The sequence below is a fragment of the Mixophyes fleayi genome, chromosome 10, assembly GCF_038048845.1.
Source record: "Mixophyes fleayi isolate aMixFle1 chromosome 10, aMixFle1.hap1, whole genome shotgun sequence".
Taxonomy (NCBI): domain Eukaryota; kingdom Metazoa; phylum Chordata; class Amphibia; order Anura; family Limnodynastidae; genus Mixophyes; species Mixophyes fleayi.
The window spans coordinates 24,621,672-24,647,544 of record NC_134411.1 but is presented as its reverse complement, the minus strand read 5'-3'; the positions used below and the strand labels follow the sequence as shown (position 1 = coordinate 24,647,544).

The 25,873-nt window shown below is 42.8% G+C and overlaps 1 protein-coding gene across 1 annotated transcript in view; it reads left to right on the top strand.

Annotated features, from left to right (window-relative positions):
* The window catches only part of OVCH2 (ovochymase 2), a 59,205-nt gene that overhangs the window by 15,835 nt on the left and 17,497 nt on the right, over positions 1 to 25,873 (top strand). The window contains exons 7-15 of the mRNA XM_075188619.1: positions 1,919 to 2,114; positions 2,998 to 3,024; positions 3,102 to 3,192; positions 12,509 to 12,642; positions 13,723 to 13,863; positions 15,918 to 16,048; positions 16,717 to 16,810; positions 19,580 to 19,711; positions 20,252 to 20,333. Of these exons, the coding sequence (XP_075044720.1) occupies positions 1,919 to 2,114; positions 2,998 to 3,024; positions 3,102 to 3,192; positions 12,509 to 12,642; positions 13,723 to 13,863; positions 15,918 to 16,048; positions 16,717 to 16,810; positions 19,580 to 19,711; positions 20,252 to 20,333 (1,028 nt within the window). The remainder of the gene's footprint in view (positions 1 to 1,918; positions 2,115 to 2,997; positions 3,025 to 3,101; positions 3,193 to 12,508; positions 12,643 to 13,722; positions 13,864 to 15,917; positions 16,049 to 16,716; positions 16,811 to 19,579; positions 19,712 to 20,251; positions 20,334 to 25,873) is intronic.

Genomic DNA, 25,873 nt, shown 5'->3' with positions numbered 1-25,873 from the left:
CTAGTGATTGCTGAGACCACCCATGTGACCACCACACAATCATGAGATTCTGCCCCCCAAAGCTGCTCTATTTTTTAAAAAGCCCGTGCAGCCATTTTCCTTAACCACAACCCCCCCCCGCACAGCCATTTTCCTTAACCCCTGCTGCAGCCATTTTCTTTACCTCCCACCCTGCATCCATCCCCCTTGCAGCTATTTTCCTTACCTCCACTCTGCTAGCTAGCTATCCCCCCCCCGTCACATCAAAACTCCCCCAGTCACATATAACAGCCCCCCTCCTCTGCCCTCCTTCATACATATCAACCTCTCTACCTCCCTATAGATTTTCATGGCAGCCCCCCCTCCCACCCTATAGATTTGTATGACAGCCCCCCTCTCCCTCCCTATACATATGCATGACAGTCCCCCCTCTCCCTCCCTATACATATGCATGACAGTCCCCCCTCTCCCTCCCTATAGATATGCAGGGTAGTCCCCCCCCCCCCTCCCTATAGATATGCAGGGTATTTCCCCCCCTCCCTATAGATATGCAGGGTATTTCCCCCCCTCCCTATAGATATGCAGGGTATTTCCCCCCCTCCCTATAGATATGCAGGGTATTTCCCCCCCTCCCTATAGATATGCAGGGTAGTTCCCCCCCTTCCTATAGATATGCAGGGCAGTTCCCCCTCCCTATAGATATGCAGGGCAGTTCTCCCCCTCCCTATAGATATGCAGGGCAGTTCCCCCCCCTCCCTATAGATATGCAGGGCAGTTCCCTCCCCCCTCCCTATAGATATGCAGGGCAGTTCCCCCCCCTCCCTATAGATATGCAGGGCAGTTCCCCCCCCTTCCTATAGATATGCAGGGCAGTTCCCCCTCCCTATAGATATGCAGGGCAGTTCTCCCCCTCCCTATAGATATGCAGGGCAGTTCCCCCCCCTTCCCTATAGATATGCAGGGCAGTTCCCCCCCCCCTCCCTATAGATATGCAGGGCAGTTCCCTCCCCCCTCCCTATAGATATGCAGGGCAGTTCCCTCCCCCCTCCCTATAGATATGCAGGGCAGTTCCCCCCCCTCCCTATAGATATGCAGGGCAGTTCCCCCCCCCCTCCCTATAGATATGCAGGGCAGTTCCCCCCCCCCCCCCCTATAGATATGCAGGGCAGTTCCCCCCCCTCCCTATAGATATGCAGGGCAGTTCCCCCCTTCACTTACCTGTAGTTGTGCCAGCGTCGCTCCTCTCCTCAGATCAGCAGATAGGAAGTGAAGACGTCCTGCTTCCTGTCTGCTGCACAGAAACAGGCAGCCTGGCGATTGGCTGTGTGTTGCTAACCACTGACCACCAATGCTTTTGATCGTCGAGCCCTCCACCCCCCCGCGGCGATCCCCACCCCCCCCTGTGGCGATCCCCAGCGGCGACCTACCCCCTCCCCCACCCCGACAAAAAAAATGAATGAAGAAAAAAATAAATAAATAATAATTTTAAAAATAAAAATACCCACAGTGCAGCGCCCCCCGGGACCCAGCGCCCCAGGCTGCAGCCTGGTCAGCCTAGTGGTTGATCAGGCCCTGATACTGGGTAATACAGACAGTGGGGTAAGAAGGACTTCTCTCGCAAGCTTACAGTCTATGAGACACAGCATGACTCCCAATCACATAAATGTGTTAAAACAAAAAAAATCAGAAAAAGACAGCATAATATCCTTTAATGGAATTGGTAAAAAGAATACTCATCTGCATTTACATGTTAACTATATATGTGTATGAAAACAAAATCACTTCTTGCTGGGGAGTAACAGTTTCTCCTATCAGAAGTCTCAAGGGCTGAGGGCAGATACACAATCAAAGTTTATTATAATATATTTAAACCACTTAGCGCCAAATTGTATATTTACATAGTTTACATGTTTTGCTACAGCAGTCCATTATGTTTCAGGGGGACTCTGGAGGGCCATTCCTCTGCCAGCGGAATCATGGGAGGTGGGTTCTGGTTGGTGTGACCTCCTGGGGCATGGGGTGTGCCCGTAAATGGGACAACAATTGGAAGCAGTTGCCAAGAAAGAGAGGGTCACCAGCCGTCTTCACGGATATTCAGAGACTGATCCAATGGGTCAATGCAAACCTCAACCAAGGTCAGCACGCCCATGTAGTCTGGTGATTTTATTTTTAAATAGCCTATGACATCTGTACTTGTTATGATATGTAAATATACATTTTTTAATATTTTGTATTTAACAAGAGTTCTCTTGCATTGTGCTGTCAGTGTTACTGTGTTTTTTATGTTTTAATCACTAAGTCTTCAGGGGGCATTCTGGCCACTTATAATCCCCCCTGTTCTTACCCATTTCCTGCTGACAAGAAATGCTATAGCCTGGCCAGATTAAGATATATGCAGGGCACAGGGCAACTAATTTGTGGGGTCAAGGCCAATAGAAGTGTTTGCAGTCAGATCACGTCATGTCACAGACAGCCACCCTCACCTGACAGCCAATCACAGCGGTTGTCGTTGACTTTATGACCCGATAGTCACCCTCTCTGCTCTCCACATTTAAACAGTGTAAGTTTTCATTCCCTCCAAGTGCTGCATACATGCTGTAGAAGGGCTCCATCACTTTTTATCCTTTAACAGAGGGTTGGGGGCGGGACTTCAACATGATTCTCTTAATACATATGTCACCAGTTACCCCGCCCATAAACTGGCCCTGGCTATGGTAGCAAATGTTCTCTATTATTTATATTTCCTTATATAAGGATTTCTTAAATAAGCCTGAGGCAGGGACTTAGGTCTGAGTAATCCAGCTCCTAATTTCTTTACTGACCAGAACATGTTCACATAGACCAGTGATGGCTAACCTGTGACACTCCAGGTGTTGTGAAACTACAAGCCCCAGCATGCTTTGCCGGAACTTGTAGTTTCACAACACCTGGAGTGTCACAGGTTAGCCAACACTGACATAGACAGTCAAGTATGACTTCATATTGTTAATGCATTTACTTTATTTTCTTATATACTAGAACCACCAGTTTTGACTGCACATCAAGGTAAATACAATCTGCTTGCACATGACTCTGAATGACATCAACAAGGCATGTGATTACAAGAGATTTCTATCACACAGTACATTGCAGTGCGGATAATGGATTTCTGCGGGGAACTGCAGGAGATATAGTACATCCAAAAGAACCCCACAAATATTATTCAAATAACGAGTGAGTATATTTTATTCTTTTACACATTAAACAGTTTACTGATTGGGTATTTCAAGTGCACAAGTTATTTCAAGTAAATCCAGAACCGTTATGTTAGATTAAGTTTTATGTTTTCTAGATTATTTTAAAGACATGTATAAAGCAGTATGCAATGTGTTCTTTAAGTGCACCCTTTCTCTACACCCACGTAGAGTCAGATCATCAATTAGGCAACATAAGCTTCTGTCTAAGACTGAGTGGGCCCTGGGGGTCCTGGATTACTCTTACCTGTTTTTAGGTGGTGTTTTTTTGACAAATGCAGGGGCACAGAGTCCCTAAACCAGCATGTTGCCTAGAACCCCATGTTGTATTGCACCCACGGAAGAAAATTATTTACCAGAATTTATGATCGCGCAGCCAGGTTATTCGATATGAAGTAATCGCATCATTTTAATCTCAGTAATGTCATTAGAACCTGGTGTATTTAATATTTGGATTATGAGGTAAATCCACAAAATTCCAGAGGTGATGTGTGCACTTTGCGGAATAAGCTCTACTCTAATCATAGGCAAACCGAGGGGGGTTTCCTAGTGCATGGAAACCCCCTCCAAACCTGGGGCACTGTATAATTGAGGTGGCTGGATCCTGCTCCCGCTTCACACAGCTCCGCTTGAAAAGGGAGAGCTGCGTGCACCTAACAATAGTGCACGCAGCATTGCCCATGTATATTATGGGGATAGGAAGAGTTGGAGAGCAGCCAAGTACTGTCTAAAATTACAGCCACGCCCCCATGCATGCTGGTCACGCAGACTGGCGGCGTGGTGTGGAAACCCCCCCTCTACAAATCCTGCGTTTGCCCCTGCTAAGGGGGAGTGGCAGGATTGGCCCTTGCATAGTTCCTTTTTAGAGCATAAACTGACATTTTTTTTAACATAGGGTCATGGTTGTATCTGGAGTGATCACATGAGATTATACTGACTAGATCACAACTCCTTTGGAGATCTCTCTCATTGTAACAGGCAACTAATTTGCATTCCTGATTGGTTTAAGCACACTAGTCAATTAGGTGACTTTTCAGCTATATAAAATATGAAACTACAGTTCTATATGATATTTTATATTTTGATGGAAAATCTATGGATGTGCTTGAAAATCTCTGGGCTCAGGGCTACTTAAAATAATAGAATATAACACACCCGTTTAGAACAACAGTGGGGCTTATTACCCTTGGCACCTTGGTCAGAGATCCACACCAATACAGTGGCATAAGATTTTCAAGAAGACTTTTGTCTGAGTGATCAGTTCCATAACCCATGAATGCAAATAAAAGTAAATTACTAGGTGGCTGTCACGGTTCATGAGGCCCAGATTTGCACAACTCAAGTAAGGCGCGGAGTCCAACGAGGAGATGGTATTCACCAGAGACCAGCTGCAAGGCGGTTTGGCCTTTGCTCCGTCTATCTCGCAGGTCGTGGCCCTCACTAGGAGTACCAGGCGAAAACCTCTTAATGGAACATGCAAAGACGGTCAGTAATGGCAGATAACACGTAGAGGGGAGTAGAAAAGATTGGTGGACACCACAGGAATGGCGGAGGTGGACTGAGAGAGGTGTCAACTCTCCAGACAACAGGTTACCACAGAAATGGCGGCGGAATACTAGGAAGTGTTGATACTGAAGTCAGCAGGTTTCACTGGAACGGAGGTGTAGCACTGAAATAGAGTGTCAGCTCTGCAGTCTAGGAGAACAAATGAGACACGTTAAGCACCTTGGAGGTAACTAAAAGAACAGGCACCAAACATCCAGGGGATGTGCCTTTTCAAGTTTGGAGCCAAAATAAACAACCAATGGGAGGAGAGCAGAGGAAATTAATAGGACTGGTCTGTGCATGTGCAGACCCGAATCAAAGATGGCGACGACCTGGACGGAGCGGACGGCCAGCTGAGGCAGGTAAGAGTGCTGGGGATCGGGTAGGCAGCCTGATCGCCCGGCGTGTGACAGTGGAATTTTACAATGCTACAATTACTGGTATACACATGTGCTCAAGTGCATGCTGGCAGTTGTAGTGCTATAGAATAAGTGTTGCCCATTCAAAAATAATTATTGCCTTTATTAGCAATCAGATATTATTGCCCCTTATTATAATTATGTATTCATAGAAAACAATGATATTACCACCCTAATTTAATGAACAATACAAAATTGCTCCCAAAAGCTAATGTTAAATTAATTTTGTCCCCATAATCATTAAATAATAATGGTTGCTCATCTTATGTTATGAATGGCAAGATAGCTCAAACAGCAGCTGTTTTACGCAATCTCACCTCTCGCAACCACCACCAAAATCTTTTGTTTTGGCTGTTTTGTTGGCGGTTTCATACGTTCGACGGTCAAGGTTAAAGATTGGGACAGCAATATTGAACGATTTGCTGGGTGAAACAACAGTTTATCAATGGGTTTGCCTGTTTAACCAAACCGCCATTTGATACATTTACTCCTAAAACAATGGATTATAAAATTGGGAAAGACAAGAAAGTTGGAGGAATATGCTTATTCAGCTAATAACACTTCCAGGAAATTTGTAGACACATGGGCATTCTAAAAATTTTAATCCACTACAAAGATGATATCACATGGGGAGGATTGCCTTCCTCAAACATTCTGCTATGAACACTCTTATTGGATACCTACTACAACAAAGGGCATTCATATGGCATTAGAAGAAACGCTTTGGCCTTTACATTTAAGAATTTCAGATCATCTAGATGAGAAGTGTAGCAAACGACAAGTGAAACTTGCCTATAATAAGTCTGTAAGAAAATACTGTTTCCAGTTGCTATTAAGATAAAAAATAAAATTAGGTTTGTTCATGATGAAGCTTAATAATCGTTATTTACTAACTGTGAAGATCTGAGGCCTTTTCTTGATGACAAAGTTTGTTTTTTAAATACAGAAAGGGGCCGTGCATATGCCAACAGAGTATCAAAAAACACTTTGCACTCAAGCAGAGTTCTTATTAGAAAAAAATAGATTTTGTGGATGGTTGAACACAAACAATGTGCGGAAGACAATACCGTAGATTACCTCAGAAGGTGGAATATTTTGCTCAAAACGTTTCTGTGGACTGTACTGAATTGAAAAAATAATAAGAGAGCTTTACATTAGAATCTGTGGCAACATATTATTCTAATCTGAGACACCTTCAAGCATGAGCAATTTGCCCACCAAATTAGAAATTATTGTAATTGACCAGGACCAGTTGTCATCACAAAAAGAATACAAGCAGATTCACTGTACAAATGTGGAAAATCCAGGGAGGGTTAATGAAAGATGGTTATTTACTTCTTATAAATGAATATACTCTAACTAGTGCTGGAGCAGCCCATGCGGCCGCTATGGTGCTCAGTAGTGATGGAGCCCTGGGCGATATACGTCCATCCACTTTGGAGGCTCCTGGTCTGCTGCTCTGAGCCTGTGTGGGTTCTGGTGTATGCTCATTGAGGCCCCATTTAGGATTTTAGTTCCAAAACTGAAGGCGCAGATGGGGTCCTCTGGAGGGGATGGACCATCATTGTCACCCTCTCCCCGCATTGTGGTATGAGGCCTGGCAATTGAGTGGCATTTCTAGAACATGAATCCCGTCTGTGGACAATCAATTTCAATGAATGAGAGGTGAAACACTATTTGGACTTTTACTCTCTGTCTACAGCCTTTACAGTCATGGTTGTCTACAGCCTTTACAGTCATGGTTGTCTACAGCCTTTACAGTCATGGCTGTCTACAGCCTTTAAGGTCATGGCTGTCTACAGCCTTTTACAGTCATGGCTGTCTACAGCCTTTTACACTCATGGCTGTCTACAGCCTTTTACACTCATGGCTGTCTACAGCCTTTTACAGTCATGGCTGTCTACAGCCTTTTACAGTCATGGCTGTCTACAGCCTTTTACAGTCATGGCTGTCTACAGCCTTTTACAGTCATGGCTGTCTACAGCCTTTTACAGTCATGGCTGTCTACAGCCTTTTACAGTCATGGCTGTCTACAGCCTTTACAGTCATGGCTGTCTACAGCCTTTACAGTCATGGCTGTCTACAGCCTTTACAGTCATGGCTGTCTACAGCCTTTACAGTCATGGCTGTCTACAGCCTTTTACACTCATGGCTGTATACAGCCTATAGTCATGGCTGAGATCAGCCCCAACCTATGTGTTAGGTAGTTATACTGGCAAAAAGCACAGAAGGAATTAAACAGGCGTAAACCACTTATACCTTAATTACACCCTTCAAGAAGTTTTCTCATCAACCAGACTGGAATAAGCTTATGGTTTACATAGAACACTGTTGTTGGCTGTGATCCTCAGAATGTCTCTCTTTTTCAGTTTTGCCAATGGCTATATACTAGCCTGGCGAGCATGATCTAATGCAGGTTCACTCAAATCCAATTTACATGTAAGTGGGAGAATGTACTAAATTATTCACAGTATGAACTACTGCCCTGCATTTCACTTTGAATAATGATAATTAAACCTTGCATGATTTAAACAGCCCCTCTGCTGCAGAGACGGGCAGCCTTGCTAGACACTATTATTGATATTCCCACTTGGACTAATTCTGCGTGCAATAACCAATTCCACATGGAATGCATCTGTGTTCATTTTTTAATATCCCTGGTTTTATTTATCTCTCGTCAGAAGTTTTATATAATCCTTATTTGACTGGTGATAAATTACAGGGCAATTTTTCAGTAATGATGGTAATAAGAATGGGACAGTCTGGACCTCATAAATCATTACTATACATTTCAAGCAATTGATAACAGATCATTATGTATCTCTGATGATTCATTGCATTTGACTGAGTGTATATATCTATATATATATATATAGCATTATATTTACTGTTATAATAACTGTTAAATTGGAGCAGGAATGACACCCCAGGGGAATGCAATGCTAGGGGTCCATGAAATAGTGTGTGAGTCACAATGGAGGTGTATCTGATTTGATATGAATAGAAACAATATACAGTCATGTCCAAAAGTTTTCAGAATGACACAAATATTATTTTTCATAATGTCTACTGCCTCAATTTTTATGATGGCAATTTGCATATACTCCAGAATGGCTTGAAGAGTGATCAGATGAATTGCAATTCATTTCAAAGTCCCTCTTTGCCATGACAATGAACTTCATCCTCCAAACAACGTTTCCACTGCATTTCAGCCCTGCCACAAAAGGACCAGCTGATATCAGGTCAATAATTCCCTCATTAACACAGGTGAGAGTGTTGCCGAGGACAAGGCTGGAGATCACTCTGTCATGCTGATTGAGTTAGAATAACAGACTGGAAGCTTTAAAAGGAGGGTGGTGCTTGAAATGATTGTTCTTCCTCTGTTATCCATGGTTATCTGTAAGGAACCACGTGCAATCATCATTGCTTTGCACAAAAGGGCTTCAGGCAAGGATATTGCTGCTAGTAAGATTGCACCTAAATCAACCATTTATCGGGTCATCAAGAACTTCAAGGAGAGAGGTTCAATAGTTGTGAAGAAGGCTTCAGGGCACCCAAGAATGTCCAGCAAAGACCAGGACCGTCTTCTAAAGTTGATTTAGCTGCGGGATTGGGGCACCACCAGGTGTGAGTGCATCTGCGTGCACAGTGAGGCGAAGACTTTTGAAGGGTGGCCTGGTGTCAACAATGCCACGAAAGAAGCCACTTCTCTCTAGGAAAACATCAGGGACAGACTGATATTCTGCAAAAGGTACAGGAATTGGACTGCTGAGGACTGGGGTAAAGTCATTTTCTCTGATGAATCTCCTTTCAGATTGTTTGGGGCATCTGGAAAAATGCTTGTCCAGAGAAGGAAAGCTGAGCGCTACCATCAGTCCTGTGTCATGTATGGGGTTGCTTCTCAGCCAAGGGAGTGGGCTCACTGACAATTTTGCCTAAGAACAAAGCCATGACTAAAGAATGGTACCAAAACATCCTCCAAGAGCAACTTCTCCCAACCATCCAAGAACAGTTTGGTGACAAACAATACCTTTTCCAGCATGATGGAGCACCTTGCCATATGGCAAAAGTGATAACTAAGTGGCTTTGGGATCAAAACTTTTGGGTTCATGACCAGGAAACTCCCCAGACCCTAATCCCATTGATTACTTGTGTTCAATACTCAAGAGGCGGGTGGACAAACAAAAACCCACAAACTCTGACAAACTCCAAGCATTGATTAGGCAAGAACGGGCGGCCATCAGTCAGTATGTGGCCCAGAAGTTGATTGACAGCATGCCAGGGAGGATTGCAGAGGTCTTCAAAAAGAAGGGTAAACACTGCAAATATTGACTCTTTGCATAAACTTAATGTAATTGCCAATAAAAGCCTCTGACACTTATGAAATGCTTGTAATTGTACTTCAGTATACCATAGCACTGAAGCAGCAAACTTTGTGCAAAACCAATACTTGTGTCATTCTTTAAACTTTTGGCCAGGATTGTACATATAACCTGGTATATCATGTTGCAGAAATTCCATTGTTTTGGAACGAACAATAGCTGTGGTTCTGTTATTGCCCATTGTAAGGCTGGGTACACACTGGCCCAATGATTGCACGAAAATCCTCCAATCAGCTGACAACCGACCATTTAGTCAGATATAGTGTGAGTGTGTATAGTGACACAATGAACTAAAGTCGTCCCAAAGTGCCAATCATTGTTTCATTTAGTTGGTCGTACTGTTTAATACTTTCCTACCAACCACCGACTGATCATGTAGTGTGTATGCACTCATGCTGACGATCTCCATAGAGTTTAGTCGTGTTTTTTTCAGCCGATGTTAGCAATGAATGTCCCGGTGAATAAATGTGGAGAGTACTGTAGAAGGAATAATTCATTTGTTCGTTCTGAAACAGAATATTTTGTTTGAGACACAGACGCTAACGAAATTCGTTAGGACATGTGGATAGCTATAACAAGGCTGTTTGAATCAGTGTGACAATATGACAGTAATGAATGAATGAATATTGTGCTGTCATTCTCTGAAGACTAGAGGACCAGATGAAGTGCACAGATCTGAAAGTAAATCGTGTCCGTGTGTATGTATGAATCACCAGACTGATCGGACCTTCAGTCATAGGTTTGAGATAACACGTCAGTCGGAAAATTCTTCAGTGTGCAAAGCTGCACAGGTAACCACAGTAAGAGTTTTCATTTGGAAAGGAGGCGGGGTACTCGGGCAGCAAGGCCCACCAGGGATTTCCCCATTACCCTGGTGGGCCAGTCCGAATCTAGCAATAATTGATTGACATAGCTGAGCCTGGCCCTTTGTTTTTTTTTTATCTTTTGTATATTTATGTAATAAAACTGTATTTAACTTTGAGTACACTCTGGCTTTTCATGAGCAAACTTAATTATAATGTGGCTTGTGGGGAGAATGATTCTCTTTATTAGTGGTTTGTGCAGAATTCATTTGTTCTGTGGTTTTTGCTAGATTACATAGAGTGTTGGCACCCCCCTATCTAGTTGTCCACTGATCCTTAAATTGCCTGAGCAACTTTTTTCTGAAATGTTTCCAATCAGACCAACTAGCGATGTCCTTATAACGTGGCATCAGCTGGCAGCTGAACTACGACATGTGCCATTTTACTAGCTGTCTTTCATCGCTTCGGAGTATTTTTTTTTTTCCTCTCAATAGAGCTCATGGTTTAAGCATTCTGTAATTAAATCACCAAATTAGGGCTGTATTTCTCGTTTATTAATGTATCACATATAATACTAGTTACATAAAGTACTGAGGCCGATTATTCCTAAAATAGGAATTACATTTATAAAATGTTTGAATGGATTAGTTGTTGCAATCACATACACAGTTGGGCCAATTATTTTTATTTATTTTGGAGGTGGGGGGTGGTAACCGGTGCCAGCAAAGTTTGAAGTACACTATTTATTTAGACTAGTTGCTCAATGTGATCATGTTTTATTCATTTGTCTTAAAGAAGAGGTTTTTGTTTTGTTTTTTGTTTTTTTAAAAAAAACAAAAACATTATTGATAGGATAAAAACATGATTGCAATTTATTGTTAACCTTTCACATGAACGTTGTTTCCACCCTACTTACTTTTGAGTTGGAGGTTTCAAAAACAATATATGAATTATTCATTTTGTAACCTTAATACTGTGCATGTAAAGGGGTCTGACACTAAAAGCGATTGTTCCAATTGTCACCCTATCTACCTATGTTTTTTCTAGATTTAAGGTTGCATTCCAATTACACCAAGTTCTACTTTTTTGCGTTCGCAACTCCCATCAGGAAGCCTGATGATAGCGACAGAAGGTTATGTGACCCAAGACAGTAAAATGTTTGTGGAATCTTTTGTTTCCTTTTTGTTACAACATGACGTTTTCATTCTGCGCGATGGCTGAACTTTTTACAAGTGCTCCCACTATTGAAAATATGGACTTTTAGTGGTAATTCTTCTTGTACTGTTCTGAACTTCTCCAGCCTCAGACTTTCTGTACAGACCTGAGTATTCTTTTGAAGGATATATTCCGTCTCTTCCTGCTGTTAATGGGATGTGATCTTGAGTAGGGCAGCACATACAAAAATGAGGGATAGACAAGATTAGATTGACAATATCTTTACAAAACACAATGATAAGGTATATTTTGCTTTTTAAAGGTTTAATGCTAGGTGATATTAAAGGCCTTGGCATACATAAACTTGACTTGGACATGCTGGCGCTTGTAAAACTACACATACCAGCATACCACATACTAAAACACCCTAAAAATCCACCTGGTACCGGTGGTGGGCAGAGCCCTAGTGCTGACATTGGGGCTGTGTTACCGTTTATGTTTTTCTGCAAAGTCCTCACACAATTTTAATTGTGTCGAATTCTAGATGGATAATGGGTTATACAGACATAGAGCACTAGGAGCCTTTAAAATGATTAATCAAACAGTCTATTCTTGTAATCTCTTGCTATCAATATGCTCTCTGTGCCCTCTTGCCTAACCATAGGACTGCCATGAATTATGTGCGTAGAAAGTATATGAATGTGTACTGTATACAGAGGGCTAGGTACATAGTATATGAATGTGTACTGTATACAAAGGGCTAGGTACATAGTATATGAATCTGCACTGTACATAGAGGGCTAGGTACATAAACAGAGATGCACAAGAGTTTGTCAGACAGCTAGAACTCTAGTCCTATTTTATCTGTAGCATCTGCTTGGAGACATGAAAACCGGTTCACCTTTCAGAGAGACATCCAAGCTAAACAATGACCTATTGTATCATTCTGTTGGCTCATTATACTGTTATGCTGTGAAATATTTTTGTCCCAGGAACTGTAAATGGACGATTCTGGTCCCTAAAGAAAAGCAGATTCTTCTGACTTTCTCTCACTTCAGCCTGGAGTGGGATTACTCCTGTGACCTAGATTATCTGGCCATCTATTCCAATGGAAACCATCTCATTGGTGAGTCAGATACTGTACGTATCATTGTAGAGAACCAGTCGTTCTGTAACATTAAATGCAAGTAATGTGCCACATTGTCTAAGCCATAATAAGCAATGTGGCTCCCCAGCTGTTGTGGAACTGCAAATTCCAGCTTGCCTTGCCATCTAAAGGCATAAAGCATGCTGAGGCTTCTAGTTATGAGACAGCAGAGGGGGCTGGAAGCTGGTAGTGTAATGTTTCTCAATATTCTCTTCAAGTACTCATCATAGGCCATGATTTCTGTATTTCCCTTTATATGAATGTGGTATAACGACTATACTAGTGATGAGTGAGTCTATAGCGGATCAGTTTCCAAAACACTTCAATAATTTTTAGCCACCAGTTTGACTCTCAACAAATTAATATGCAAACATTTAATTCTTCATTCACAGTATTGTATTGACCAAGGGGCCCTGGTGCAGAGTGTGGTCTGGCTTCCGCCCCTCCTGCACTTTAGCGGAGAGGCAATGAGAAGAGGTGCGCCTGTCTGATAATGGCACTTGCATTATAGTGCATTATTCAGTAGTCAAGCCCACGAGAGTAACACGCACTCAGTGGGCGCCATTGCAAAGTTTTGGAGGGGAAAGGGCAGCGGGTAGTGATATTCTGGAGGCAACCATTGTACTCTTCCGAGTATGTGCAGGTGACAATGCGTGCACAGCAAAGCACCGTTTGGGCTTGCAGCTATGGAACTGAACGCCCAAAGGGGCTTCACTGTGCGTAGGGCAGCCCCCAAGCATGCTCAGAAGAGCACACTGGGCGTCCCCAGAGGAAATGGACCTATATTGCCTTTTGTAGCTGCATGGGCAGTTCAGGTGGTTCTAACACCATTGAGACAGAACCAGTTCTAGTTTGGGAGTACATTGCAGGTCAGGACATAGAGCACTTTCGGCCAATAATAGCTGATAGGAGTTCAGTTCCATGGCAGTAGCACCTCTTCTCCCTCTCGCCCCCCGTGGTATCTGTAACCATTCAATATCAATAATGTTTAATTGTTGACTTAGTGCAATGAGTATTATTTTATCTATAGAGTGTCATGAGATTCTGTTTTCATTTTAGGAAAATTCTGTGGTGATGATATCCCTCGGCCCATGCTTATTTCTGACACAAATATCACCCTGAAATTCATCTCCGATTTTCAGGAATTCAGAACGGGATTTGCTCTCTCTTATTTGGCAATTGATCCAAACATTTATCCAGGTGATGATACCCACTGTAATCTTTCCCCTTTCAGCTTTAATCTGTAATAGTGTAGGTTGTCCAACTCCGATCCCTCTCGAGTTCTCCTGTGTCCCACTTACAGTGATAGAACTCCCCCTAGCTGGAGCCATAGGCTGCTACAGGCAGTCCTTTTTCCCGGGATTCTGTCTGTCCTATAATACAGAGATCGTAGATTAATTCTGTTAACCAACTTTAAACGTCAGCAAGACATGTGGTTGAGCAGGCGGACTAATCACAACTGCAACCTCCCGGATATATTAGAGAAACAGAGTAACCCCAGGGGACACCCCTGGGGAGAGCAGTTTTAAAAACAGTAGGTAAAAGCAGACCGACAAATGTGGCTATTTTAGACCAGTTGTTTGGTAAAATAAGGATGGCTTATAGTTCTAATCAGGAAAAGTTACTTTTTAGATTGGAGTTTTCTTTGCCATTTTATGAGTTTATAGTTGGAATGTTCTGGGGGAGTTTAACTGGAGGGTGTGGTTTGTGAAGATGGTGTGATACATTTATGCCTTTTTAGGTCGAAAACTGACAAAAGAAATGGGTTGAAAATACAGCTATTTAGGGTCAATTGTTAAACATGTTGGGCATTGTTACAGTGAATGTATAGCTCTGGGATTTCCCAAATCTGAAGACCTCTTTACTGTTGCTTCTGGATGGGTTGAACATGTCTAGGTTTAAATTCATTTCAGAGTTTAAAGAATGGGTAAGAAGCTTAGGCCTGATTGCAGCTGCGTACGGCTCAAATTCCCTTTAGAATTATAGGTGCTACAAAGTGGGTACTGGTGGAGGAGGGCCCTGGTCTTCACAGCAGCTCCCACCACTGCTACTCCACATATGAAGGAACACTATGCAGAGCTCCAGTGGCTCCCACTGATGATGTTACTGGGTTCTGCACAGATTACCCACATTATGGAGCAGTAGTGTGAAATGGGTCATTCTTCCGAATGTCACTGCAGTCAGGACAAAGTTCTGACTACATAGGACAGCTACTCAAAATTGGGACTGTCCTGCAAGAATCAGGACATATATGTGCAGCCCAGTCAATATATAAAGGAATCCACTAAATCCAAAACACCTAAAATCATATATAGATATATATATATGCACGTGCAAAGGCGCTTAAATATATAAAGATGTCTTATGATCAATGCAGATCTTCTAAAATGATAGATTTTCACAGCTGATAGTGTTGTTCACAAAAAAGAACAAACAAGACAAAAATATAGTGTAGTATGTAATCACACAATTATCCTTCACCAGATAGGAATCCACACAGTCTCCTGGATGAGATCAATTCTTCTCATATAATTAAATCTTTACCTCCTTATGGTGCAGAATCTTCACACACACACGTCCTCCGAATGCTAGTGCAGATAAAGACTCCCCTTTTATATAGGATTACTAGACTAATTCTTTTATCCTTTACGTTGTATAATATTGCAGCTTTCCAATTCTACTATGTCTTTCATTCAATCACTCCTATGTTGGAAAGATATAAATAAATGGAAAATTTTATATCTAGTGCATTACCAGTGTAGTAAATATAAAACCACAAATAAAATATCCCCAGTTAATGTACCAAAAGGACAAAATTTGAAGGTTTACCAAGGAGGTATAGCTGTGGGTAATAGCAAGTACCTCCCCAGAGTCCTTTTCAAGGCATTCTATGGAAAGTGTAGAAATGCGTTGGCTGATGATCATGATTCCTTTGTGACTGGTGAGTTTGAACACCTGCTTGAAGAGGGAGGTACTTGTTAATACCCATTGCTATACCTCCTTTATAAGCCTTGTTTAACTGGATGTGTTGTTAAAATGGTTTGTCATTTATTATGATTAATCGTATGTACTTTATATATGGTTAATAAATAATAGCACTTCCAATGTTATATAATGCGTGCGTCCTGGTTTATTTCTAGGTCGGTTATAGCAAATAGCCATGCTGGCCCTGTTCTGGTCATGCTATAAATGTAAAATACAGAAGATAGGTTATGACTTGACAATTATATGAATACATATCCCTGTACTTCTAGATTCTGGCTGTGGATCCGTTGCGGTCATCTTTGAGGAAGGAGAAATTCAAACTATGAACCACCCAAAGAAGTACAATAGCAATGCAAAATGTCATTGGATTGTACATGGTCCAAAGTATCACTTCATAAAGGTAACAATTTATTATTATAATAGCTTCCTTCTATATGTAGAGCTCTTTACTTTATACCTTGTTAATAATTAAAATATGCTGGGGCTCATTTAGCAACAGGGTCACAGAGTGGCCCTGAAAGAGTCCTGACATTAATTCCATTACATATCTGTGGCCAACTTGCTCTCCATTGCTGCTCCGCAACCAACCCAACCAAGACTGTGCATGGATAGAGAGTTGGTGCTGTTCCTCTTTTGTCCTTGGTTAGGTGATTGGGGGTTGGCATTCCCCCGTGCGAACATCAGCGATGTTGATTTCATGATCATAATAATTTTTAGTTAATTGGTCCTCAAATTAATTTCTTTTTTTATTGCCTATTTTTTTTCTTTTTTTGATAATAAAGATTGGGGCTGAATACTTTTTTTTAGGCACTGTATAATATACTATATATCATAACAAAAATATAAACATCACTAATTTTACCTGTGGTTGCCTACGTAAAATACACTATTTTTCAGCTTGCTTAGACTAGTCTCATGTATGATAGCCCACATTTTATGTTTGTGGGCTCCACTTCACTTGAATAGTCATTCATAAACTGTATGTGTTGCCTAATGACAATAGAACTAGGAGAGCTGTACTTTGTGTTTATAAATGTCGCATTCCTGTTGCCAACCTTTATTTTCCAGATGACTTTCTTAGCATTTGAAGTTGAACCGGGATATCGGTGCATTTTTGATCAAGTTGTCGTTTATTATGATCTGGCAGGAACCGTGTTGGGAGGTTCGTAAGCTAAGTGTCACTGTAGCAGTAGCTAATCCAGTATTACTGTGCATAGTGGTGTCTTAAATACCCATGGTAAGGCTCTCCTTGTTACTACTGGTCTATAGCAGCAGTAACGGCTTTTTTAATTCGAACATAGGTGTCGAATTCAGCAGAGGAAACGTTTATTGATCCCTACCTTGTACATAGTATGAAAAACAATTTCCCATTGGGCAAGACCATTTACATATTTGCTATGTGTTCTGCTCATGACCTGTTACTCTTCCTCCCCAGTAGGGATCAATGGTTCCTAAGTCTGCTGGATTTTCCCTCTGCTTATTTTACAGAGTTACATGTAGCTTATGCACAGATATTATTATATCCATGTGTCCAAACCATATTAGTATTATTAACAAATGTTGTCCAACCCCCAGTGCTCAATGACCAATAACAGGGCACAGCTTTTGCTGGCATATTCTGATTCAAGACCTGGGTCCTAGATTATGTCTTGGAGTCAGTTTAAGAGCCTTTGGTTCCATTATACATTAATTATCTATTTCCTTGTACTTTAGAAGCACTAGTGGAACTATTGGTGTTACAGGGATATAAATTGCAGAGACACAAAGAGGTATATTTAATAAATGAGGGTTTGAAAAAGTGGAGATGTTGCCTATAGCAACCATTCAGAATCTAGCTGTCATTTTTGTAGAATGCACTAAATAAATGATAACTAGAATCTGATTGGTTGCTATAGGCAACATCTCCACTTTTTCAAACCCGCACCTTAGTAAATATACCCCAAAAACTCTTAAAAGTGTCCAATATGACCTGTAAAACAAATATCACGTATTGAGTTGTTAGATGCAGCCAGGAATTGTTACATTGGTACCTGGCTAAGTGACTGATGTGCGTAGTCATATAGTGATATCAACCGCAATATACCTGTATTAAGGAAGGCGCAAAAAGGCTTTTATATCTGTATCCGGTATCTCTCATCAAGTAAAGTGTGTGATAATAGTCTATTAATAGCGAGTGTATTAGCTACTATTAGACCCAGTTTAAATGGAATCCTATGTTTGTTTGTCTGTTCTGGCTAATTCTAGGATCTTACCATGTTAAAGATAACAAAAGGAAAACTATACCATAGCTAGATGATAGTGACAGACTTGGACCTCATACAATTGGATACTTTTACAACATAACATTACAATAAGATGAATTCTTAGGTGGTAGCACACAATATTTTTTCAGTATATGTTCATGGTTGGCCTGGTGATGCCTTTTCTTTTTTGAGTCACAAAGTACAGATAAAGAATCTCTGATCTAATCAATGACAGGGTTGACTGGCAAAGAGACTGCTTTAATGATCTGTACTTAATTGGAATATCCAAAAAATAGGAGATGAGCTTGGCCCCCATGAACCGCATTACTCCCGAAATCTAAAAATGCTAAATAGTACCAAAATTTCCCATCCTTGACCTGACCCAGACATGCCCCAGTCCAGCCATCCTTGCCCATATTTACTAAAGACAGTTTTTGGGACGCACGAACTAAGACGGTCCCACCAAAATTGGACTATTGGAAGTCTGTAACTAGTTTGCAGTCCATCTTCATTGAGTCAGTGAGCCATTTCTTACTTGACTGCATAAATTAATGAAGAAATAGGAAGACCTTATTGTATATGATCTCATGCAGTTCCATCGCAATGACAAAATAAATTCTATTGGGGAAACATGGAGACATGTGAAGTGAAAACAAACTCTTGAACACTATGCAGTTGCAATCTATTTGCAACAATAAACTATGTTACACAAGCTCTGCATAAACCTAAAAGTATTACTCAATATTTTACCCATTAAATAACCAGATGTATCTGAATATTCATAAGTACCTTTGTGACATTGCTTATTCCTTAACAGCACTAGAACCTGATGAGAAAGCATTAGGGCAAAAAGGTACTCATCCATTCAGAGCCTACCACTAAATTATCACATGCCCAGATTTGTGTGGGGGCTACATTGGCAAGGGTGGCAGACGTAGGGGCTGCTTCTTACGTTCTTGCTGGCAGTTTATAATTTTAATATTTTTTATTCTATTTTCCATCTTATTTTACATTTATTGGGATAACTGAGTCCTTGCTGTCATATAGATGGCTTGTGGTGGTTGGGGTCGAGGAACTCTGCAGCAATCTGGATTGGTGGTGGTGAGAGGAAAAATATTAGAATCCCACCAATAAATACTCACACAAGTCTGAGTGTCTTGGGGGCAGCGTGAATCCTAATGGCCTTATAGGAGTGCAGTCAGGTATAGTGAACTTGAGAGTTGGTCCTCAAGGTAGAGGTCAACTAAACAATCCGCCTCTATGCAAATGTATTATTTGTAGATATTGTCCTCAGTTAGTAATTGATAAATGGAAGAGTTCTGTAGTCATGGCAACAATGACAAGTCTACTATGTAAGCTTGCTTGTTTGCCAGGCTCACCCTTTAGACGACCAGAGGAATCACTGCTATATTGGTCCCACTACTGGACCAGAGCTTTCTTTTTACCATGTTCTAACATTAATCTAATAAAGAATTCTGTGTATTACTCTGTGATGCTATGTTCTGTCCTATAATCCACTATACACATTTAGTGGTTCCATCAAATACAGCTTAGTATTAGAATACACTATTTGGTATGGAGATACTGCTAACATTGTACAGTGCTCCATAATATTCTAGTTAGGTCCCAGGAACAGATGTATTGGTAACAATATTCTGTATGTGTTTGTTCACTTTCTTTCTTTGTAGGAAAGTTCTGTGGGTTTTTGATGCCTGACCCGGTTCTGAGTACATCCAATGTCATGCAGATTATGTTTAACTCTGACTCAGCCGGCAACTTCATTGGGTTTCGAGCAGCGATTTCATTTGTGCCACTCTCTGGTAAGAAGTCTTTTTATGAAATTCAGAATATCCATGTAGAATACTTAAATTCACATAACATACGGTTTACTAAATCACAAACTCCCCGATGCACTAAAACAAATCAACCAGCTGTTTAACCACATCCTTCTCTCTTTCTGTCCTTTTCTCTCTCCCGCCCCTCTATTGACACCCCTCTTGCTCTTCCTTTCTCGCCCTTCCCCTCTCACTCACCCTCTTTCCCTTCCCTTGTTCTTTATCTAAATTCAAAATAGCGCTCAAATTCAAATTAAGAAAAATTGTTAGCAGTGAACACAGCTGAGACCGGACATAATGGGTTAATGAAAGTGGCTCTTTGTCAAGCCCATATGAGTAACCTGGACCTACCACTAGGCGAACCTATGCATTCATCTAGGGCCCCCATGTTTTGGGGGAAGTTAAGACACTGAATGAGTGACTCATCCAGTGTTTTTATTTTCCCCAAAATGCCCTCACACTGAACGCAGTCTGATAATCCCTGGATTTATAGTTTGTTGTGTGTCTTCCGATTCCAATTTGCAGGCTGTGGGCAGTCACATTTGTACGAATACCCACAATTTCTCTTGTCTCTCAGCCGAAGTAGCCCAATTAGGAATGTTGGCAGGTTTGCACCCAGTCTGTGCAGGCTCCGTACCTGTGTGTGTGTCTCTAGGTATGATGCCAGTTTATAATCTCTTTGTAATGCCTGGGAAATTGTTCATTCTTCCAGTCTGCTCTTATAGTTTATTTATTGTTTCCTTGATTTAGGGATTTGCCAGGTTGTTTCCAAGGAGTCTGTGGTTTGAAATGCAGCCGATTAATTGTTTCAGATGATTTATCCAGTCAGCTTATATTCATAATACTGTAAAACAATGGAAAGCAATAAGCTTTCCATTGTTTTACAGCGTTATGAATATAAGCGGACGTTAATATGTGCCCTAATATTTTTACATAAATATTTATTTTTAAATAGGAGCTAGAAATATATATTCCTCACTCTTTCAGGGACTGAGTGCCAGAAGGGAATTTTCTCTCCTTTTTAAATATTATAATTTATACAGTTTTTTTTGGTTATTTATTTTATAGAATAAAAAATAAATGGAAAACATAAGAAAAAAAGAAAATATTTTTTGTATTTATTTCATACTATATAAGAATATGCCAGACTATAAATTGTCTCGAATAAAACATATTATTGCACAATAATTCTATAATGTCAAAGTGCTTTAAAAACTGCCCCAACGTATTGTGCTAAAATTTGAGTATCTGTGTAAGTGAAAATGTATTTTATTGTGATTCAAGTTATAATGTGTTTAGTACAATTTTGCATTGAATAAAAATTAGTCAAATGTTAATAGTAGTCTTATTAAATCTAAATCCCTTTTTAACTCCATACTGAAGTAAACTTTAATGTTAATGAAACAGTCCAATGTCTATTATATCGATATATTACATTATTTATTTGCTCTTTATCAAAATTAGGTTAATATTCAGATATTTTTATGCTGTCCCTTTCCAAAAAAAACTTATTTAGGCACACATATTTTCTGCTAATTTATTTGTATCTTATACAAATCCTTCTCATTAATGTGTGGTTATCAATTATTAATAGTATTATTAATTAATAAAATAAATCAATAATTTCCATCTTTTACGAGAATCTTTATATCCTAAAGTCAATTGAGGTTGAACTAATTGTTAGTTTTAAAATTTAAAACACAGGTTTAATATGACTACAAATTACATGAAAGGTTTCAATTCTCCATCCTAAATGATTAAACTATGATATAAATAATGTAGCCACATGATATCATGGGGCCTGATTCATTAAGGATCTTAACTTGAGAAACTTCTTATTTAAGTCTCCTGGACAAAACCATGTTACAATGCAAGGGGTGCAAATTAGTATTCTGTTTTGCACATAAGTTAAATACTGCCTGTTTTTTCATGTAGCACACAAATACTTGATAGCTTATTTGTACACTGAAATTTAAAGTTGATATTTGTGTGCTACATGAAAAAACAGTCAGTATTTAACTTATGTGCAAAACAAAATACTAATTTGCACCCCTTGCATTGTAACATGGTTTTGTCCAGGAGACTGAAATAAGAAGTTTCTCAAGTTAAGATCCTTCATGAATCAGGCCCATGGTGTTTATGCTCATGTGCTCATTAAAAACCCCCTCCTTCTCCCACCACCACCCAAGATAGAGATGTGCATATGTGGGTGCACATGTTGATCAATAGATGTTTAAATAATTTGGAGGAACAATTGGCCAATAAATAAAAAGTACATTTTTGTTGAAATGAATTATAGGAGACGGTTTAGAAATGTATTAAAATCAACTGATCCATTCATGCTTAAATAATTATAGGATCCCCTTTTATACTAGTGGTCGCTATGAAAAATGTAGATTAATGGAATTAGATAGTTTTACAAACCCAAGCAATAGGAAAAGTGGTTCTATGGCATACCACTGTGTACCAGCCCACTTTGACCACTGCATTTTACCAATAAAATGATTTGTGCTCGTACAGAGAGATTTCACATCTATCTGTACCAGGAGGTCTCATATGATTTTTTGCATCTTTGGTAACATGTAGAATAAAGAAAATAGGGCATTGTCTACCTTTAAAAATACAAAATCTATTTTGCTATTTTGCCTCCTTCTAATAAGAATTGATTTTGAGTTTCTATAATTGTTGGTTGGATTAAAAATTAGTGGTTGACTTTTATCATGGAATGAAATTTAGATATAAACAAATTTTTGGAAAATATATAATTTCATCTATGATAATTTTTCCATTCAAATCTAAATAGCCTTTTTTGTGGAGGATCAAGAGAGGATGAGAGGATGCTAACTTGTGAGGAAGTTAGTTTCTTATCTAAAAAGAGATTTATAATCTGGAATTTTCATTCTGATTTAATTTTTTCATGTAATGGTATCTCTGTGTTTCCTTCCATCCCATTGTTCCCAGTCTCTTAAACTTTTCCTCTCTCTTCCAACGTCTCCCCTCTTCCCTAGCACACACATCCTGTCTCTCTTTTCCTTTTTTCCCTCCCAAACTCTCCCTCCACTTCCTTCCCTTTCTCTGTCCCCCATTTTCTTCTCTCTCTCACCCCCCATTTCCTTCCCTTTCTCTCTCCTCCCATTTTCTTCCCTATCTCTCTCCCCCCATTTCCTTCCCTTCCCCCCTTTCCTCCCCCCTATCCTTCCCTTTCTCTCTCTCCTCCCATTTCCTTCCCTTCCCCCCTTTCCTCCCCCCCTATCCTTCCCTTTCTCCCCCCCCCTTTCCTTCCCTATCTCTCTCACCCCCTTCCCCCCCCTTTCCTTCCCTATCTCTCTCACCCCCTTCCCCCCCTTTCCTTCCCTATCTCTCTCACCCCCTTTCCTTCCCTCTCACCACCTTTCCCCCCCTCTTTCCTTCCCTCTCTCCCCCTTTCCCTTTCTCCCCCTCTTTCCTTCCCTTTCTCCCCCCCCATTTCCTTCCTTCCCTTTCTCCCCCCCATTTCCTTCCTTCCCTTTCTCCCCCCATTTCCTTCCTTCCCTTTCTCCCCCCATTTCCTTCCTTCCCTTTCTCCCCCCCCATTTCCTTCCTTCCCTTTCTCTCTCCCCCCCTTTCCTTCCCTTCCTCTCTCCCCCCCTTTCCTTCCCTTCCTCTCTCCCCCCCCTCTTTCCTTCCCTTCCTCTCTCCCCCCATTTCCTTCCCTTCCTCTCTCTCCTCCCCCCCCTTTCCTTCCCTTCCTCTCTCCTCCCCCCTTTCCTTCCCTATCTCTCTCACCCCCTCCCCCCCTTTCCTTCCCTATCTCTCTCACCCCCTTACCCCCTTTCCTTCCCTATCTCTCTCACCCCCTTACCCCCTTTCCTTCCCTATCTCTCACCCCCTTACCCCCTTTCCTTCCCTATCTCTCTCCCCCCCTTCCCTTCCCTATCTCTCTCCCCCCCTTTCCTTCCCTTCCTCTCTCTCCTCCACCCCCCTTTCCTTCCCTATCTCTCTCACCCCCTTCCCCCCCTTTCCTTCCCTATCTCTCTCCCCCCCTTCCTTCCCTTCCTCTCTCTCTCCTCCACCCCCTTTCCTTCCCTATCTCTCTCACCCCCTTCCCCCCCTTTCCTTCCCTATCTCTCTACCCCCCTTTCCTTCCCTTCCTCTCTCTCCTCCACCCCCCTTTCCTTCCCTTCCTCTCTCCTCCACCCCCCCCCCCCCCCCCCCCCCCCCCCCCCCCCCCCCCCCCCCCCCCCCCCCCCCCCCCCCCCCCCCCCCCCCCCCCCCCCCCCCCCCCCCCCCCTCCCCCCCCCCCCCCCCCCCCCCCCCCCCCCCCCCCCCCCACCCCTCCCCCCCCCCCCCTCCCCTCCCCCCTCTCCCCCCCCCTTCCCCCCCCCTTTCCTTCCCTATCTCCCCCCCCCATTTCCTTCCTTTCATTTCTCCCCCCCCATTTCCTTCCCTTTCTCCCCCCCATTTCCTTCCTTCCCTTTCTCCCCCCCCATTTCCTTCCTTCCCTTCCCTTCCCCCCCTCTTCCTTCCTCCCCCCCCCTCTTTCCTTCCTCCCCCCCCCCTCTTTCCTTCCTCTCCCCCCCTCTTTCCTCCTCTCCCCCCCTCTTTCCTTCCTCTCCCCCCCTCTTTCCTTCCTCTCCCCCCCTCTTTCCTTCCTCTCCCCCCCCTTTCCTTCCTCTCCCCCCCTTTCCTTCCCTTCCTCTCCCCCCCTTTCCTTCCCTTCCTCTCCCCCCCTTTCCTTCCCTTCCTCTCCCCCCCCTTTCCTTCCCTTCCTCTCCCCCCCCTTTCCTTCCCTTCCTCTCCCCCTTTCCTTCCCTTCCTCTCTCCCCCCCCCTTCCTTCCCTTCCTCTCCCCCCTCTTTCCTTCCCTTCCTCTCCCCCCTCTTTCCTTCCCTTCCTCTCTCCCCCCTCTTTCCTTCCCTTCCTCTCTCCCCTCCCCCCCCTTTCCTTCCCTTGCTCTCTCTCCCTCCCCCCACTTTCCTTCCCTTCCTCTCTCTCCTCCCCCCTTTCCTTCCCTATCTCTCTCACCCCCTCCCCCCCCTTTCCTTCCCTATCTCTCTCACCCCCTCCCCCCCCTTTCCTTCCCTATCTCTCTCACCCCCTCCCCCCCCTTTCCTTCCCTATCTCTCTCACCCCCTCCCCCCCTTTCCTTCCCTATCTCTCTCACCCCCTCCCCCCCCTTTCCTTCCCTATCTCTCTCACCCCCTTACCCCCTTTCCTTCCCTATCTCTCTCACCCCCTTACCCCCTTTCCTTCCCTATCTCTCTCACCCCCTTACCCCCTTTCCTTCCCTATCTCTCTCCCCCCCTTCCCCCCCTTTCCTTCCCTATCTCTCTCCCCCCCTTTCCTTCCCTTCCTCTCTCTCCTCCACCCCCCTTTCCTTCCCTATCTCTCACCCCCTTCCCCCCTTTCCTTCCCTATCTCTCTACCCCCCTTTCCTTCCCTTCCTCTCTCTCCACCCCCCTTTCCTTCCCTATCTCTCTCACCCCCTTCCCTTCCCTATCTCCCCCCCCATTTCCTTCCTTTCATTTCTCCCCCCCCATTTCCTTCCCTTTCTCCCCCCCATTTCCTTCCTTCCCTTTCTCCCCCCCATTTCCTTCCTTCCCTTTCTCCCCCCCATTTCCTTCCTTCCCTTTCTCCCCCCCATTTCCTTCCTTCCCTTTCTCCCCCCCCCATTTCCTTCCTTCCCTTTCTCCCCCCCCCCATTTCCTTCCTTCCCTTTCTCCCCCCCCCCATTTCCTTCCTTCCCTTTCTCCCCCCCCATTTCCTTCCTTCCCTTTCTCCCCCCCCATTTCCTTCCTTCCCTTTCTCCCCCCCCATTTCCTTCCTTCCCTTTCTCCCCCCCATTTCCTTCCTTCCCTTCCTCTCCCCCCCCTTTCCTTCCTCCTTCCTCTCCCCCCCCTTTCCTTCCCTTCCTCTCCCCCCCTTTCCTTCCCTTCCTCTCTCCCCCCCCTTTCCTTCCCTTCCTCTCTCCCCCCCCTTTCCTTCCCTTCCTCTCTCCCCCCCTTTCCTTCCCTTCCTCTCTCCCCCCCCTTTCCTTCCCTTCCTCTCTCCCCCCCCCCCCTTTCCTTCCCTTCCTCTCTCCCCCCCCCTTTCCTTCCCTTCCTCTCTCCCCCCCCTTTCCTTCCCTTCCTCTCTCCCCCCCCTTTCCTTCCCTTCCTCTCTCCCCCCA